Genomic DNA, 19,396 nt, shown 5'->3' on the forward strand with positions numbered 1-19,396 from the left:
ACAAAAACAAAACAACGCGGATATTTCGCCTGTATACAAACAAGGCGTCTTCAGCACGAAATAAAAAAAATAATAAAAATATAAAAAAAAAAACAAGATAAAACTAAAAACCAATAAAACCACCACAAAAAAAAACAAACAAAAATGTACAATTGGCGCAAGCTGATCCACGTAGGGAAAAGATGCTATTATAGAGTTACTTCAGTGAGGACACCAGAGTAACTGAGGAAAAATAAAAAACTGTAAATTACTTTAATTATTCTGTTGCGAAATAATCCTTTTGTTAGCTATTACTGAAGCAAATCGTTTTGGTCTAGCAGGTAGAATAGTCCCCTGGTGATTATTTATAATCTTAACTCCCTTATTGATTGTTGATTCTCTCTTTAGAAGGTTATCATAAATTGAGTCAATATTTAAATTACCCGTGTCCCTATTTATGGAAAGGTTAGCAAACACATGTTTTTTAATTTCTCTGGCTTCTCTAGTCCATTGAGTGTAACTCTTATCATTAGAAATAGCCAAGGCTTCATCAAATTTAAAAAAATGATCTTGTTGAAACCAAATATGCTCTGCTAAAGCTGAAATAAAAGCTCCTGTATGTTTGCTTAATCGTAGGGTTTTTTTCTATTGAATTTCGTTGTCCAATAAACCTTTCAAACAATTTTTGGTGAGTCTTACTAATATAGAACTTCTCACAAGAACACGGAGTTTTATATACCCCACTTACTAAATTTCCCCGAGTTAAATCCTTACCAGAATTAAAAAAATCACCCATTGGCCTCAATGATTGGAAACATGTATCAAAACCAAATTTACGTAAAACCCGTGAAAGTTTCTCACCCAAACCAGGTACATATGGTAATGAAATGAAGCTTTTTGATACAACTAAATCTAAAGACTGAGAAACCCCAATAACCCTACTATCATGTTTAACCCGTCTATTTTCAATTATTTTATCAATGAAATTAATTGGATAACTATTACAAAACAAAATATCCCTCAAGTATAACAATTCCGAATCCAGCAAGTCCCGAGAACAAATTCTAAAGGCTCTATCCACTATTGAAATTACAACCCCCCTTTTCACCAACACTGAGTGGTAAGAATAAAAATTTAAATACTTATCGTTTTGCATCTGTTTTCTGCAGATATAGACAAGTAAAAAGAGATCCCTTTTAATTAATAGAATATCCAGAAAAGGTAACTTATTATTATTCTCAAACTCAACTGTGAATGTTACACCCAATGGGTGTAACCCATTGGGTGTAACCTCAGCGCCTCTAGATGGAAAATGTTGTACTGCTTAATCGCTCCGACCCAATAAATTAAATTTAATACAGCTTTTACGGAACAAGTATAATCACCTACGGAACTTGAAAAATTTAGGTGCCAGGTTCGCATAGGTATGGAATCGTCTCCGGAGACGCGGACAAAGGGTCACTTTTTTTTGTGTGGAGAGGATAGGTTTTGTCAGTACTTGTTGTATGTGTTTATACTTTGATTTCTCCTTAGCGCCTCCTTCGCGCATGCGCAGTGACGAATTTGTATACATTTGCTGTGATTTGATACGTTATTAGGTAATTAATCAATAGTTCACTCCCACAGTATAAGTATATACTTTTCGCTACTGTATATTACCTTTACTGTGGTTCATTCCGCTGTCCACGTCCGTTTGTGGCGCTGTGATGTGTCCCATTTCAGAAACATTGTGCATGACTGTATAGTGTATACATATACCTAGGCTGTGCCTATGTACAAGACATACTTAAAAGAAATTATGTTTCAGATAACACAAAAAAAGACTTTACAACAGCTAAAAGTCTTTGTATAATAATATATTTTGTACAAAAGAGAAGCTTTAAATTGGAAAACGTATTATTGCTGAGTTTGTCCAATAATATTGAGGTAGCTAAATATTCACATCAAAAACATAAACTGATTTCTATTATTCACCAATTTTCGGGCAATGCATATTCTCTGAACTGTTTTTCCAATTGATTTTCGATTAGTCTTATTTCATACTTCAGTTCTGATTCACTTTCTGCAATTCGATATTGAAGGTTTTCCGACAACTTCGTTATTTCCGCTCGAATACCTGATATGTTTTTTATTATTTTGATTCGATCTTCTTTCATCGCATCACTTGTTTCATTGCGATATTTTGCATGTGTAGTAACGGAATCTATAATCTCATTTTTGTAATCCTATAAAAAATATCTGGCTTTCTATATAATCCAAGAGAATACGCACATAAATCCTGGACTTAATCCTTTTTTCAAGAAGCTTGCCTCAGGCAAGGGTTGATCAACCATTCTGGTTTAGTTTACACAACCACATTTATCTTAAAAAATTAGAAAAGTCGGCAATTCAATTATTAGTAAAAAAAAACCTACGTATGCAGATTTTAAGTAAAAAACCAAACAAATAGATAACACCTATACCTCCTGTTGAGAATTTGACCTACCTATGATAACGATTACTACTACTACTACTACTAACAACTCACTGCAGCATCAATCCGCTTGAGGCCAACACGGCTAAATGTTTCGTTTGAGGGATGGGTAAATGGGATGGGCATCCTCCCATCCCATTTGGAATGACCTGCCTTTCGTTTGGCTTTAATAACGATTGGTTGTACAACATTGAACTTCCTCTCGATTCTTATGCTGAGAGACTTCATATGCTTAAGAGGTTTCTACCGGGTATCATATCACTTCATTCAATTGAATGATATCGAACATTTAGTAATTTTTTTAAGTTTCGAAGTAATACCAAAGTGCTGAACCTAATTTTTAATTAATTATGAATTTAAGCCAAAGCTATGCTATTACAGGCCTTCATGAATTTATTTTTCCCTCTCTTTCTCATTATATCCCTATCTCTGTCTCCTAAAAAAAGCATACCCCTCTCTCTGTCTCCTAAAAAAAGTATATCCCTCTCTCTTTCTTTCCTAAGCAAGTATATCTCTCTCTTTGTCTCCTTTAAAGAGTATATCCTTCTCTCTGTCTCCTAAAAAATGTATATCTCTCTATGTGTCTCCTAAAGAAAGTATATCCCTTTCTCTGTTTCTTAAAAAAAAAATTACCCCTCTTTATGTCTCCTAAAATAATCATATCCCTCTCTCTGTCTCCTAAAAAAATACCCGTCTCTCTGCCTCCTAAGAAAAGTATATCCCTCCCTCTCTCTTTCCTAAGCAAGTATATTCCTCTCTTTGTCTCCTTAAAATAGTATATCCTTCTCTCTGTCTCCTAAAACATGTATATCTCTCTATGTGTCTCCTAAAGAAAGTATATCCCTTTCTCTGTTTCTTAAAAAAAAATTGCCCCTCTCTATGTCTCCTAAAATAATCATATCCCTCTCTCTGTCTCCTAAGAAAATACCCGTCTCTCTGCCTCCTAAGAAAAGTATATCCCTCTCTCTCTCTATCCTAAGCAAGTATATCCCTCTCTTTGTCTCCTTAAAAGAGTATATCCTTCTCTCTGTCTCCTAAAAAATGTATATATCTCTATGTGTCTCCTAAAGAAAGTATATCCCTTTCTCTGTTTCTTAAAAAAAAATTATCCATCTCTATGTCTCCTAAAATAATGATATCCCTCTCTCTGTCTCCTAAAAAAATACCCGTCTCTCTGCCTCCTAAGAAAAGTATATCCCTCTCTCTCTCTTTCCTAAGCAAGTATATCCCTCTCTTTGTCTCCTTAAAAGAGTATATCCTTCTCTCTGTCTCCTAAAAAATGTATATCTCTCTATGTGTCTCCTAAAGAAAGTATATCCCTTTCTCTGTTTCTTAAAAAAAATTACCCCTCTCTATGTCTCCTAAAATAATGATATCCCTCTCTCTGTCTCCTAAAAAAATACCCGTCTCTCTGCCTCCTAAGAAAAGTATATCCCTCTCTCTGTCTTCTAAAAAAAAGCATGCTGTGAATATATCTGCTACTATACTCTGTGTGTACGTTAATAGAACTTCTTGAAAGACATAAAGAAGGAATTTCACCTTCGAAAGAATTTGAATTTACTTATTTCTCTTCTTCTTTTCCTTCCTCCTTTGTACATTTTCTGTATCCCATTCCTCTGTCCTTATTCTCTTTCACCTTTCTCTTACACACAGTCACTCTCTCTCTCTTCCTTGGTCGACTCTGCCCCTCCCCCTCCCTCTTTATTTATTTAAATCTAAAATGCTGTTTTTTTTTTCAATATACTAAACATTTGAGGTGACTGGATCTCAAAGTACATTTTCAAAAGGTCCTGAATTAAAAGACCCCTCAGTATTCCTATGTACATGACAGATTTAAAAGCAAATCAAGGTAGTGAAAGCCGTGATATAGAAAGCCAGATACTTGAATCATTCCATCAATTCTTTCTTCCATCTTATCCGCAACTTCGTTCATGGTCATACTAACGTTCCTCCCAACAAATGGCAACATTTCTTCAAGTTTCACTAATGTATTATACTGAGAGTATTTCACTTCAGATACTACTATTCCTTGAATGTCTGCCAAGGCAGATATTAAGCTATTTTGTATAAATTCAGCACCTGTTTGAACACTTTCATGGACTTTGGTAATTGCCGTCGACAGCCATGACATCCGGGTTGAAGTTGTATTGCTAAGCTGATGCAGGTTCTCTTTCATTTCTGTATGCATGGAAAATCATGGTCAGAGTTGCCATTTTTTAAACTTTCTACCAGGGTTGCCGATTCTTGCGGTATTTTCCCAAAATCTTTGGATTTCAGTCCTGAGCTTGGGATCATAAGAAAAGTATGTACATTTAACATTACCCTCAAAAATTATACTAGGTATACAAGTATATTAATATAATTTAATATCTTTGGATGTTGATTTCAAATCTGGGAATTTTAGACAGCCTCCTCCCAACAAAAACTCATCTGGTGTTCTTGGTCCGGGCAAAGATATTAAAATTGTGTATATTAATTACTTAACCATTTAGTCTTTGAAACCCTAAAATACAAGACTTTTAAGGAGACATGATAATTATTGTATGTATGTGTATGTGTATTATTGTGTGTGTGTTGATTATGAATAAAATCTTATCTCAGCTTCGTGAAGTTTTGACTTCCTATCTAGGGTTAACAGAAAAGCAAACAATCTCAAATAGGGTGGTAAGGTGGGGTGGGGAGGGAAGAAAGGATTTGAAAGAAACAAACTTAATGAGAGAGAGCGAAGAGTGACATTTTGTGAGGATTAGGATGGAGGAGGAGGATATTCCACTGTCTTATTCTCAGACGGCTTGTTACTGCAAAGGTTGAAAGCAATGCTTAACCCCTGTCTTGACCCCTTCTAGCATCCTAATCTTAATTCCAAGACTCATCTTCCTATTTTTCAGTCTTTTCAACTGTGAAATGTATTATTTCAATTTTTTAAACATTTAAAATTTTCAACTTTCAATATATTATTCTGCAGAAGTATAGCGAGGCAGTTACCTGTACTTGATGCAAAGTCCCGAGTAACAACCGAGTGAAGCCTGGATACGTTTGTGAGGGCCAGAATTTTTATTTATCCCCCATAGCGGGATTAGAGACTGGAGGGAAGCAAAAAAACAAAAACGGCAAAGTGGGCTTTTTTGCTAAAAAATGACCCGGAAATTCGGTTCTGCTGTCTTTGCGGTATAAGAAAGTGACTACTTCCATTTTGGGAAACCAAGACGTAAGGATCCTTATTCTTATATAATTGAGGAGACGCAACTCTGACCAAGATTTACCTTTGAACTCTTTAAATGTACCAACAGCAAAAGATTCAATAGGTGGAATTAACGTCATCACAGCGGGTAAAACAATTTGGGAAATATTTTTGTGTTCCTTACAGCATTCTGTTTTGAGTGTGTTAATGGAACTTGAAACACTCTTAGCAACTGTTTCTGGTAAATCTTTTGATAAAGTGTCAAATCTTTCTCTGGTACGGATTAAGGTGCGTTCCAATCTTCCAAATATATTTCGTTCCAACATGTTTGCTCTTTCTTCTTGTTCATCTGTATAGAAAAGATGGTGACACCCGTGACTAAGTTTTATAACTAAATGGAACTTAATTACTCTATTACTTAAAGTGTAGGTTATATAAAATGTAGCAATTAAATATGCAATTGAAATGCAATAAAGGAAATATACCAATTATTTTGGAAGGTTTTAGCAGCTTTGTATAATTTTCAAAAATAAATTCAAAATGCTGAAAATTCAAAAAAAATTTGCTCCGTCTTGAGGTAGAAACGGTGATTTCTTCTGAATTTTTACTACTGTATCTTGTATCTGATATTTTTTCGCCTTATTTTAATTTTAGTAATTTTCTTTTATTAGGGCAATTTCATTTGGCATTTTTTTTTAGCAATTTTATTAGGGCAAAGCTCTTTTATTAATGAGTGAGATATGTTAAATTGGAATAAGAAACTTTATAATGGAAAGAAAGATTATTTTCCTGGAAATGAAACAGGCAATTTCACAGAAAGGGGTACATTAACCATAGGATATGTTATATTTTCTTTCAATATGTTAACATTGGGGTATAATTGAATTCATTTTTCGTAATTCCTGAGCCTATCCGCCGTAGGATCTGCCATATATTTTTTGTGCACAATTGAATTCATGTGAATAATTTTCGGCCCCATCTATTATATTTTTAATCTGGTATGCTATATTTGCTTTATGTTTTTTAAAGTACCAAGGACATCAAAATGAAAAGTCTTTTGTCCCCTGGCTCCATCTTAAGCTGATTCATGCCTAAAAACTGAAATTGTCCATGATTCTTTGTTTGGTTGCTACAGAATTATGAACTTTAGAAGTCACGCGCAAATCTTTGCGATTATCGTCACACCGAACGTGAAAAAAAATAAGCAGAAACTGACCCAGAAAATTTCACTGTGCTTTTCTTGTTTTACGCAATTTGCACATGGCACACAAAACAATTAGATGATCTTTCATTAAGTAGTTTTGTGACATTTGGTTGCATCATGTTTGTTTTTTTGCTCTTGGTGTCTGAAGCAAAAACTTGAATGTAATATCTGTGCTTCAGATACAAAAAAAGAAGTAATAAAAGTGATATTTTCAGAATCACAATAAAATAAGGACTCTATTGATATATGGAAAAAAAAAATTAAAGCACAACAGGGATAAATATAACGGGTGGGATAATTGGTCTTTCCGAAAAGATAGTCTTGATGGTAAGTCAATTAACCAATGATTTGCAGTGTTTAATCTTGGATAATTTAAGTAAAAAACGTTTTAATGCATAGTTTAAATATTAGCTTTCAATTACATTATAGATTTCTTTTCAATTCCTATTTTGTAAGAAAATGTAATTTTTGCATAATTTTACTCATTCAATCGCTCTTTTTTACCCAGTTTATTTTCAATTAATGACAGTCTTTGTGTTTGGTGCTACCTTTTTATCGCTCATTTTCTGCTGATTTGTCACCAAAGTATAATCACCTACGGAACAAGTACTGACAAAAGCTATCCTCTCCACACAAAAAAAAGTGACTCTTTGTCCGCGTCTCCGGAAACGATTCGATACCTATGCGAACCTGGCAACTAAATACCGTAGTTACAAAATTTAATACAACGTTCCCGGTCGCTCGCCGCCTGAATCACGCTCCAGCATAATTTATTGGCTCGTAGCAAAGTACTTTGGCTCGGAGCGATTAAGTAGTACAGCACTTTGTGTCTAGAGGCGCTGAGGTACGCGGGGTCACTGTTGGAGAGTTTTGTCAGTACTTGTTCCGTAGGTGTACTTTGTTTCTCACAAACGTTTCCTTATTTTGAAATTTGGTGCCGGCTAAGTGTCAAAACTGCATATACTGGTCTATTTCCTTAAAAATTGAGTTTTCAAGTTCTCCTAATTTTTTAAGACTTATACGGCTGTTTAAGCTTCTGCTGAAGCAATTTAAAGAATCTGATTTTATTTTTAATTTTTTTGGTACTTTAGTACTGGGGTATAATAGAATTCCTGTGAGCAATTTCTGGGCCTCTCTACTGTAGAATCGGCTATATTTGATTTATGTTTTTATTATATGCAATTTGGAGAAACTGCCTATGGATTGCTCTGAGTAATCGACTGACTAACCGTATCTCAAACAGTGAGTTGTACGGAAAATATGGGTCGTTCCTGCTTTCTAAGGCAGGGATGAGTGAAAGGTTGAGATTGCTAGGACAGGTTCTGTGCATGAAAGATGATAGATTGCTAAAGATTTTCCTTGTCGGCCTGCCACCTAGGGTCAAACGAAAGGCAGTTTGTCCCCGAGCGGGTTAGGAGGATGTTGTAAAAAAATATTTAAAGAAAATGAGAACTTCTTGGGACGGATGAGGAGCGTGCGTAGCAGTGTTGGCTTCAGATGGCTCGGCACTGCAATGAGTTGTTATTAGTAGTAGTATTATTTTTTCCTTTACCATCCCAGTATATTATGTCTAATAATATACTGTCTAATGACATAAATGTTATGTCTAAAAATAAAAAAAGTAATATAATTTTTTTTGTCACCTTAGTATTTGGTACCGTTGATCTCCAACACACCCAATGGAAAGAAAACCCATCTAAATAGAAGGGAATGAGGCATACATTTAATTAAGAACTACTAGTACTGCTTTCAATGTAGTATCATTTAAGCAAAACAATGTAAAATCTTAAAAAAAACTTAAATTGTGTTTACCTTTAAAATATGTAGACTTGGAATTAATCAAAAGCTATTTTTTTTGTCCAACCTGCCATGTCTTAAAGATAAGTAAATTATTTTTTTTATTGGATTACACAATTGTTAACTGGAATAAATTCACGAACTTTAGGGGGGGGATGACTTTCAAAATCTAGGGGAGGGGGGCAAATTTGTCGTTCCCTTTCATTTTTATACAAAAAAGGTATTTTTTAGAAGAAAATAACAAAAAAGGTAATTTCAAAACTTGGGGGGACGCATTCACCCCTCCTCGAATTGCCCCCTATGGTTAAAGTCAAATTAGACATAGAGTAATTAAATGCTTGCGCCACTATCATTATAGTGTTTTTCAGCAAAATTAGACAAATTGAAGAAAGCCTAATTGAGTTTTACTTTATTAAATCTCTGGATTGATTTGAAAGTTGAAATTTTATAAGATCTAAAGATCTAATCCACAATTTCTGGAAGATGTGCCAAGTTTTTTTAAGCGAAATGCTAAAGTTTCAACAGTTCTTAGGGGTTCCGGTAAGGGGTAATTGATAATATCTACTTTGGGGCAATTAAAAATAAGACGTTGATTTTGTCTATATACATGCCATAAATTTTCAAAATCTCCAGAGCGCACGATTCACAGTCATATATATCTCTTGAATTTTAGTATACCGTAAGACAAACTACCCTGATTTAAACCACGTTTTTAGATGTTGGTAGCTAGTGTATAACCTTAGAGGTAGGTAGACATACTACTACTACTAACAACTCACTGCAGTGCCAAGCCGCCCGGGGCCAACACAGCTGCGCACGCTCCTCCTCCATCCCATTCTATTCAAAGCCTTCCTCTTTATTTTATACCCTACCAAGAAGTTTCCATTTCTCTTAAATTTTTCCTTACAACTTCCTTCCATCCCATTGGGAGACGACCTGCATTTCCCTTGGCCCTAAATGATTGATTGATAGTGACGATCCTTGACAATCTGTTATTCTTCATCCGCAAAACGTATCCGATCCATCTCAACATTTCTCTCATTTTAGCCCTAAAGAGAAAGGTTGGGTGGTTAAAAGGTTGGGTGGTTAAAATAGAATAAATGCACAAATATGCCTATTAGGTCAGGTTAGCAAATGTAGGTTTTTCATATTTGACAGATTGTAAAGGAAAAGTGTAAAATAATAAAGAAATTAATATCTATAAGTAAGTTTATGATTTTACTAGGTGGTGATAGAAGATGTTGGCTGTTTTTTTTTTTTTTTTTTTTTTTTTTTTTTTTTTTTTTTTTTTATGATGGGTATTTTATTTCCTGTTTTCCCATTTTCAATGCACTTCAACCCAGTTTTTAATACTAAAACACTGTGCCTAATAAAATATAAATACATGAACATTTAAGTGGTCTTGTTTGCTGATACTCATTTTTTTTTTCAAAACTCATTAGAAAGCTTTTGCTTAAGTATTTTATCGACGGGTGTATTTAAAAAAAAAATATATTTGGGATAAGGAATATTTTTGAGCTAATAAATAGTCAAATTTACAGGGCAATAGGTGTGAATGACCTTCCTGTTAAATTGTAAACTCATGGAGGACGTTTTATTGTATTTATACTTATAATTTTTGTATTTTTGCTCATGTACATATAATTAATTATACATATAATTATATGTGTTTTTGCTTACAAAACTAATTATAAACTAATGAGTAAATATAAATTTCTCTTAATATAAAAAGAGCAACAGTGCTAGAATATTTGGTTTATTCCAATCAGTTTAATCTGAGTGCTGAATTAAACTCTTATTTCCGAAAAAATCTGCGTAAAGAACAGTATCTAGTTATTCGTTAGCTGTAGAGTATGAGTTAGCTTTTTGAAAGCTAGCTCTCACGAATTGTGGCTGAATATGGCCACAATTCAGCTCCTCAGATGAGATTCACTATGAGGCCTCAATTGAGGCTCCTTGTGCGTTTACTTTGATATTTCAATTAAATATGCTCTTTCGAATAGAGCCAAAATTTTACTAGCCAAAATCTGTATTGGGCTCTTGTTGCTGGTTTTTAAAAGAAGACAAAGAAATCTAGGGGCCAATCCAGGTTGGGGCCAGAAATCTAGGGGCCAATCCAGGTTGGGGCCAGAAATCTAGGGGCCATTCAGTTGCCATAAACGATAACTACCTCACGGAGAAAGAACGAGTGTCACCATCTTGCCTATAATTTTGTTCAGCTCCGTATTTACTCTTTCTATATTTTCCTTTTGTTTGCTTTTTACTTCTGTTAATTCTATTTTAATATCTCTAATGTCTGTAAGGATTAAATCCTGTTTGCTGCTCAAAAAGTTCATCATTTCACTCATTTCCTGCTTTACTTGCCGCATTTCTTTCGCAATGAATCGCATCAATCGGATTGTTCGATCCTCCATCCGGGGAGCTACGGGAGGGGCCAAGTTTCTCTTGCTTATTTTTTCACCCTGAAAGAAAGACACAGCGTATTTTAATTCTATTCCCACTGTCTTTGTTGAAACTAACAATTTCCTGTTAGACCGTGGAAACATAATTGGTAGCTAAAACAAACTTGATACAACCAAATCGTGGGAGCACAGTAAAACATATGTTGGTTCTACTTCCTGGGGTGGTTCTCTTGGCCTCTCTGGCAGTGGCATCAATTCACAAAACTGTTGGGCGGGCTGGTGGGGGCCAAATGCAGTCTTTGAAAGCTAGGGGGGAGAAATTTGTATTTTCGATTTTTTTTTCATTGAAAATACCAAAAAGGCTATTTTTCAAAGAAAATACCAAAAAAGTATTTTCGAAATATAAATAGGGAGGGGCTGGAGAAATCCGGGGGTGGCAGGTTGTGAAAATTCTCTCTAACCTCCCTTTTCCCCCTGCACCTACCTGCTCTCCCCGTCTGCGCCCCATTGCTGCCATTGCTCTTTGGATCTAAGGTTGGGACAGAAGCTTGCTAATACAGAAGATACTCGAAAACTTGAAGATACCTAAAAACCGGGGATGCCGAATGCTAGTTTTGGTGCTTAGGAAATCAATAAAGTAAAATAGATGGCAGATAGTGCTTCAGTATTTATATACAATACTGGTGGGACCGTAGTTTCTTAAACCCGTTAAATTAGGAAAACGGAAGTCAAAAATATGGATGCAATGGAATTGGGGACAGACCTTTGTGGATGTAGTACCTCTTTGCCGTCCCCTGAGAAGTAAAAGTGTACAGTCATAAAAAACAAGGAAAAAAAAAATCAAATTTCAATTTCTAACATTTACAAATGAATAAATAAAAAACAACATTTTCGTGCTGGCCAAAAACCTATGACTGTCGACTGTTTGCAGTCGCGCGAAAGTCCACGTAAAAAATTACCTATTACATCACATATTTAATTAGATTTGTTATAAATAAATAAAATATATAATGAAAATGAATAATAATATAACTGAATTATAACATAAAAATAACTGAATTAAATAATACTAGATAATAATTTATACGAGAAAAATTATAATTAAAAATCCTGTGTCTGTCACTCATCAATGCTCAACTTACCCCTCCCCCACCCTGCCCTCAAGGTAGCAACCTGCCATGGTTAGTCTATATTATATAGTAGGTCTACATGGTTGCTCTATATTATATAGTATAAATTATACTATAATATAGAGCAACCTAAAATTACCATAAATTGTAGCTTGGAGAAATCTAAGGAATTTTCCTTGTGACGCTCCAGATAATGATTGGTAAGTTGTTCACGGTTTTGTTTGACTTTAGAAATCCTTGGATCCCATCATGGGCGCCCATAAGGGGGGTGTGTCAGCCCTCCCCCCCCCCCCCTTGGCTGAATGATGCTGCCATAGTTTTATATTTTTGTTCCGAGATTTCTATCATATAGAATTAAAAGTGCCAATTAGACACGGTTTGCCCCCCCCCTGGAATTCAGCTTATGGGCGCCCATGGATTCCATGGTGTACCGGCTCGGTTGCCGATGGCTCTATTTCAGCTGGAAGCGTCGGAGTGTATTACTTGGAAGGGAATATAAAAAATGGGACCTTGAAATTTAAACAGAGATCAGAAGCTAAATTTCTAGATTCAAAGCAAGCACAGAAGTGCAGTTAAACTGTAAAATACAAAAGTCGTCCATGGTTATTTAAAATTTTGTTTTAAATTTGTTGTATTTTGTGCTCAAAATCAATCAGTAATTTTTCTAACAATATTCTCAACTGTTAAATTTTTAATAATTATTATTAACAATCTTCCATTCGCTCCTGGACACGGTTGTTAGTAATATTGTCACTAACATGTTTATATATTTTGTGTTACAACAGTGGAAACGGGTCCGTTATATGCGCATGATAAAAATAATCAACTTAATTATAAAGTTAAAATTATAATTTCTCTTAATATAAAAAGAGTAACAGTCCGTGAATGTTTTGTTTGTTTCTATCAGTTTAATCGGATTTCTGAATTAATCTGATTTAATCTCTTATTTGCTACAAAAGTTACGTGAAGAACAGGATCTAGATAGTTTTTGTTTCGATTAGAACAAAATCTTACCGAATTGGCTACTTGCTGGACTGGTATTCCTTGAGAAGAAATCCCTTTGAAGACAACTAGGCAAACAACTAAGATGACCTGTAACTACATAAAAAATATTATAATGATATGTATAATAATTAATTGTATAATATGTATGATAATTAAATATGTATAATAATGATATGTAGTAATTATCATTAATGACAATAATGATATGTAATGATTATAATGATATGTATAATAATTAATTGTATAATATGTATGATAATTAAATATGTATAATAATGATATGTAGTGATTATCATTAATGAATAATGATATGTAATGATTATAATGATATGTAGCGTAATGATATGTAACTAAATAAAAATAATGATATGTAGGGTAGCTAGGATCTTATTTTTGGCAGATTTACAGCTCTTTTCTTCTAAGGGGGGGGAGGGGTGCTTGCATGTATGTTTTAAGATTTTCAGAGATGCTGACCTAGTAGACCTCTCTGCCTGTTGCCCTATTGATCTCTCAAATATGCAAAAAAAGAAAGTACTTTTGGAAACGCCCATGGATGTTGATTTGTTTTTATGGTGATTTTCTTTCTCTTTTTTTTTGTACTACATCAGTTATGCGGCTTATTTTATTGTGATGGATAATATAACTGGACATACATACATATATAGAGAGTGATGTTGGTATTTTATAATCTGTTTCATTGTATATTATGTTATATATATAACATTAAATAATATTATATATAATATTATATATTATAATCGATGTTCTATTTTTTCTGCGGACCTAATAGTTTCTGATGCTATGGCTTTTCTTGAAACCCAATTTTTTTTCTTGGGCACAAATAATATTGAATAATTAACTGATTATTATTGATTTTGTTGATATTGTTTGATTTATTGATATTGATTGACAGATTCTATTGATATTATTAATATTATTGGTTGATTGATTGATTATTGGTTGAATAATTGATTGATTGATTTTTGAGTAAGTTCGAGACGAAAACCACAAAATGCAAGAAAAGCTTTAAACTATGGATTTTATGTTTGTTTTTTTTTGGGGAGGGGGGGGGGACAATGACCTTCCCGGAATTCTTCGGTATGAAGGAAAAGCTTTGAAAAAGAAGCTTGAAAAGTGAAACAATTTCATGCTATAAAGTGTGCAATGACACCTTTTATATTGTAGTAGATAAGAAGAGAGGCTTCTGAGCTACACAAGTAATATGAATAGCTGTTAAAAAATAAGCTGTTACTGTACATCTAGTCATGTGCAATTATTTTTTTTCTTGATTTCCTATGAGATTATAATTGACTTAACAAATTTTTTCTCTATTCTATTTTTTTCACAAAAGACTATGGTTAGGATATACCTGTACGCCCATTTTTTTCATACGTTATTTTTAGATCGTTATAGTAAACTCATTATAGTAAGCCCATTATAGTAAGCCCGTTATAGTAAGCCCATTTTTAGATCGTTATAGTAAACTCAGCTATCCTGTGCCAAAATCTAGCATCTACACAAGAATTCGATTTTGAGTCAAGAGTGGACCTCTCTCGATCTTGACATGGCGAGTCCCATGGCCAAGTCGGAATATGCTATATTTTGTGAGATACAACCCCAGTATCTGTTGGGTTAAAAACAGATCCACAGCCAAAACCTAGTGTCTACGTCCAGCATAAAACAGAGTTGACAGACAGGAAGAAAGGAAACTTTGGTAGGGCGATTGGCAAGATTCGGCACCTTTATCTATTCCTTCCAGGAATGAAAGAAAATGACGTTTTTTCTTATTTTATCGAAATGGAAATTTAGGTTGTGACAGAGGACAGCCGAACTAAAAAATATGTTATACAGTGAAAGAATGAAGCAATACGACACCAGGGTCGTATCCAGTAATTTATCGGGGGGGGGGGGGAGGTACTAAAGGATTGTTGCGAGGGGCGGGCTCACAAAAAAAACTTAAAAAACGCACCAAAAATTCGTTTACATTCATTTTTGTCATGTTTTTACGAGTTGGATAAATATTTTCTAGGGGGGGGGGGCCAAACCCCGGACCTCCCCCCTTTGGATATGGATTTGTACGACGCTAATGTTTTTTTTAGCTTATCTTTATGCCTGATACCCGATAGTGTGCCAGATGCCACACTATAGTCACACCATTGAATAAAAGCCAAGATTTATGAATGATCCTGTTTTTGTTTATTTTAATTTCATACTTTTATCATGGTCGCAAAGCAAAAAATTGAATTGGCAAGAAATTAGTTTGAAAATCCTGTACCAACACTAATAGCATATAGCTCAAGCGCTTTGGGAAAAATCTACTACGGCTGAAAACGCCGTACGCTGAATACGGCTGGAATCTACGTTGCCAGTGGCGAAAGCGCATAAGCTATCCACCAAGCCCTTAAACCAGAATTTCCCTGGTGAGTTTAAAGTACGCCTTCGGGACCAAGGGATTCATATCAAGCTTATCCAGCACCTTGAGATTTTACAGGCAGATTAAAGTAGTGTATAGCGAGGATTTTTGTTTGAAATTGAACTCACCCTGGAGAGCCCTTAAATGTTGGTTGCAAGTGCAATGGAAATTGTGTGCCACTCTATAGGGGACTCTGGGAGTCATATGGAGAGGGTGGGTCAGGATTTAAGTGTGCTTATCCCCTTTGTGGGGAGTGTGAGGATGGAGTGGAAGATGGCGACGAATTTTATTTGAAATTGAACTCACTCTGGAGAACCCTTGAGTGTTGGTTGCAAGTGCAATGCAAACTGTTCACCACTGTGTAGGGTACTCCGGGAGTCATATGGCGAGGATGAGTCAGGAGTTAAGTGTGATTATCCCCTTTGTGGGGACTATGAGGATGGAGTGGAAGATTTTCTGAGTATTTTCAAAACTTTGGTGAATTCAAGGTACAAATTTTTTCTAGGATATATTCCAGGTATTTTGGAGACTTCTTCTGAGGAGCTAATTATTAGGGTAGGAAGTTTTATAGAGAAAGGTGCGGAGGAACGGAAAACTGTCATTTAAATGTGTTGTTTACTACTTTTTTTTCATTTTTGTGTCGGTTTTTGTGCACGGCTTTTGAATAAACATGGTTTTTGACATATATATATATATATATATATATATATATATATATATATATATATATATATATATATATATATATATATATATATATATATATATATATATATATATATATATATATAATATATATATATATATATATATATATATATATATATATATATATATATATATATATATATATATATATATATATATATATATATATATATAATGCCAAGTATTGGAGTGTTCAAGTAAACACAAAATTAGTTGATTTGAGTTAGGCTTTAGGCTGTTTTCAATTACGTTGTTTCGTTGTTAGATCGTACTTTTAAGACTGACGAGATTTAGTTTTTCAACATCTTCATTATCTTGCGTTTCCACCTAGAAATTTTGCGTAGGTCACACCTCATTTTCAGTATCCTCTTGCATTGATTTTTTTAGGGGGGGGGGGGGGTATTGGTATGTAAGTTTTGTCTTAGCAGCTTCGTCGTACTGAACGCCTGTATTATTTTTTACCGAAAAGTGTAGCTATTTTTTAATGTTTTAATTAGTGTTTCAAGGCTAGTTTAGAATTATATTTCGTTTTCCGTAATAACTTATAATTGTTTATGTTTTGTTTTGTCTTGTCTAAAAGTTTGACGTTTAAGCAAAAGTTTTTTTTTGCGGCAGTTTTGCCGTTAAATAATACGCGCGTTCATTGAAGGGGTGGTGTTAAAATCCAATAGAAATTGGGCTAATATAATCTAGTGAAACTAAATGTTCCATATGTTGAATCCATGGAAGTACTTTTTTTATATTTTTATGTAAATAACAAAATTAACTTAAGGAGAATCATTATTTTATTTTATAACATGCCATTGTACCTTCATCATATAGCATTCATTCCGCTGTCTGCAGACTAGACACGCTGTTTAAAATCAACTAAGACTCGATTCACAACCGCAATTTTTTTGGCACCACTTTGTATCTATCAAACTCTTCAGAAAGTTCTTAGAAATTCTTAAAGCGTATCGCCGAGGGGTTGCCCACTTCCTAAAACTATGTACACTACCCGGCATGTTTCACGCGCTACTTAAGTGTGCCAAAGGTGATACAGTGGCGTGCAAGTCTGCCTCTGCGTGGCACATAATTTGCAAGGCGTGATTGAAGATGTAACGCTCCTATATGTACATCAGGTGTCAGATAGTGAGCACCCCTCGTGGATCGTTGTGACCTCATGGAAAATAAATCACCGTAGACGTCAAGGGATTACACTAGTTTAGTTAAGAGTCGTCGTTTGAAAACACGTGCATAATACAGAAGCTGTGGAAGTCGAACCAAAAGCTAGACCAGGGGAGGGGGTGGTAAAAAGGCAGGATCAAAGGCAGTAAATTAAACACATTTGGGACGGAAAGTGCTACCCCTTTGATTGAAGCCTGGTAGTGTCTAGATCAGGGGCGGATCCAGGATTTTTTTTTTTTTGGGGGGGGGGCAAAAAAGTTTAATCAGACAAACTTGCGTTAGGAGCAAGTTTAATTAACGCAATCTGTCGTTAATTAAGTAAATTACACTACTTTAGACTACCTTAGGAGGGGGGTGCTCCCCTCGCCCCCCCCTAGATCCGCTACTGGTCTAGATAGAAATTTAGGGAGATATAGATTAGGGAGATTTAGGGAGTTTTCTTAATAAGGGAATTCAAGGAATTTATGGACATATTTTAGGAACACTTCTTACTATAATTGAGTGATTTGTTTAGGAAACATTTAGTACTAGTAGAAACACTTTTAAACACTAGTAGAAAATTTTTCCTAATAATTTACGGAATTCAGGGAAATTTAAGGTCCAGAAATTTAGGACGACATTTACCAATCAAAGACTCAGCAATTTTATGAAGAGAAGTTTTTGTTGGCAGAATATTTGTAATAAAAAAAAGAAAAACAATACTAATATTTAGCCGACGTAATAAAAACATTTGATGAAAAGGATCCGATAACTTTTGGAGACCTGGTTCTTTGAGAAAGTCGATATTTATGCCATTTTTTTCTAAAAAGAATCCCTGGCAGTACCTCCTGCAATTATTGATCTCCCTCCTATCGCCCCTGTATTGTATCGTATCAATCAATATATTGTATCAACCATTTTTCTGCAAGGTTAAGAAATTGATGCATTTGGGATCTGTAAGAAAACAAAAAAAACTAATAAATACCTTCTAGTATCTTTAAGGGCAAACAAGCTGCAATTTACAGATGAATGAGAGTGTTTACTTAGTATTCTTACGTGTTTAGCACAAGTTCTCATCTTTTTTTTTTTGGGGGGGGGGGGGGGAGCTCTCTATTCTACTCGCATAATACTGGCACATATATGACCCTTATATGTGTTATGTTATGCTAGTTTTCCCCACTGTTTCAGGGGTTTAATTGAGGGCTTCAAGTGTATTTACCCACCTCCCCTACACCAAACATACTTATTTTGCTAATTCATATTTTGGTTCCCTCAGATGTATTCTTTAGAGTGAGACACCCCTTCATCTATCCCCTACCGTTAGCATATGTTTTTATTTATTAGTGCGTCATCTTGAAGGGTATGTAAGTTCAAAGTATTGCCTAAGGTTGTCAGTGCTCTTAGCCCCCCCCCATTATGCACGTCCAAGTGATTAATTTATTTTAATATCTTTTTCAGTTTGATACGTGTCACATCACAGTAAAAGTACTTAACGTAAACGACTGGGATCCAATGTTTGGTTTCGGAGCGTACGATTTTTACGTTACTCGCGAAGAAATGACTCTGAAAAACATTAGCCTTGGCAGAATTCAAGTTTACGACAAAGATGTTCCTGATGAGATTACACTAGACTTGAGGGGATCAGATGTACGGTAAGCAGATGTGGTTATAGGTAGGGGGACAGAGAGGGGACCTAATCCGCGTTCAGAAATTTTAGGTGCACAAAATTTCAAAAAAATTACATAACGGTTTTAATCATTTCGTAGTTTTATTAAGACTAGCTGAATGTGCAGTTAATAAGTGAAAATAATGGTAATTAAATAATGATTATTAACAATTAAATTATTATTATTATAATAATTAAATAATTACTATTTAATTATTAAATGGTTAATAATTAAATAGTATTTAATTAATTGTGTTAATAAGCAATTTTTTTTAATATGGCCTGACAATTT

The 19,396-nt window shown here is 34.5% G+C and overlaps 2 protein-coding genes across 4 annotated transcripts in view; one reads left to right on the forward strand and one right to left on the reverse strand.

Annotated features, from left to right (window-relative positions):
* LOC148941659 (protocadherin gamma-B2-like) overlaps window positions 1-19,396 on the forward strand; it is a 283,199-nt gene that overhangs the window by 218,197 nt on the left and 45,606 nt on the right. For all 3 annotated transcript variants that reach the window (XM_089104431.1, XM_089104433.1, XM_089104432.1), the window contains exon 13: window positions 18,897-19,090. In XM_089104431.1, coding sequence (XP_088960557.1) covers window positions 18,897-19,090 — 194 coding nt within the window. The remainder of the gene's footprint in view (window positions 1-18,896; window positions 19,091-19,396) is intronic.
* Window positions 1,814-17,132, reverse strand: LOC148941662 (uncharacterized). Its single transcript, XM_089104434.1, has 6 exons — window positions 17,102-17,132; window positions 13,181-13,264; window positions 10,838-11,096; window positions 5,716-5,982; window positions 4,335-4,630; window positions 1,814-2,204 (listed from the first exon to the last, which is right to left on the reverse strand). The coding sequence occupies exons 1-6, from the start codon at window positions 17,108-17,110 to the stop codon at window positions 1,950-1,952; spliced, it is 1,170 nt and encodes a 389-aa protein (XP_088960560.1). The 5' UTR covers window positions 17,111-17,132; the 3' UTR covers window positions 1,814-1,949.

This window comes from Artemia sp. Qi Xiang Cuo, chromosome 18, assembly GCF_049724085.1.
Source record: "Artemia sp. Qi Xiang Cuo chromosome 18, ASM4972408v1, whole genome shotgun sequence".
NCBI classification, from domain to species: domain Eukaryota; kingdom Metazoa; phylum Arthropoda; class Branchiopoda; order Anostraca; family Artemiidae; genus Artemia; species Artemia sp. Qi Xiang Cuo.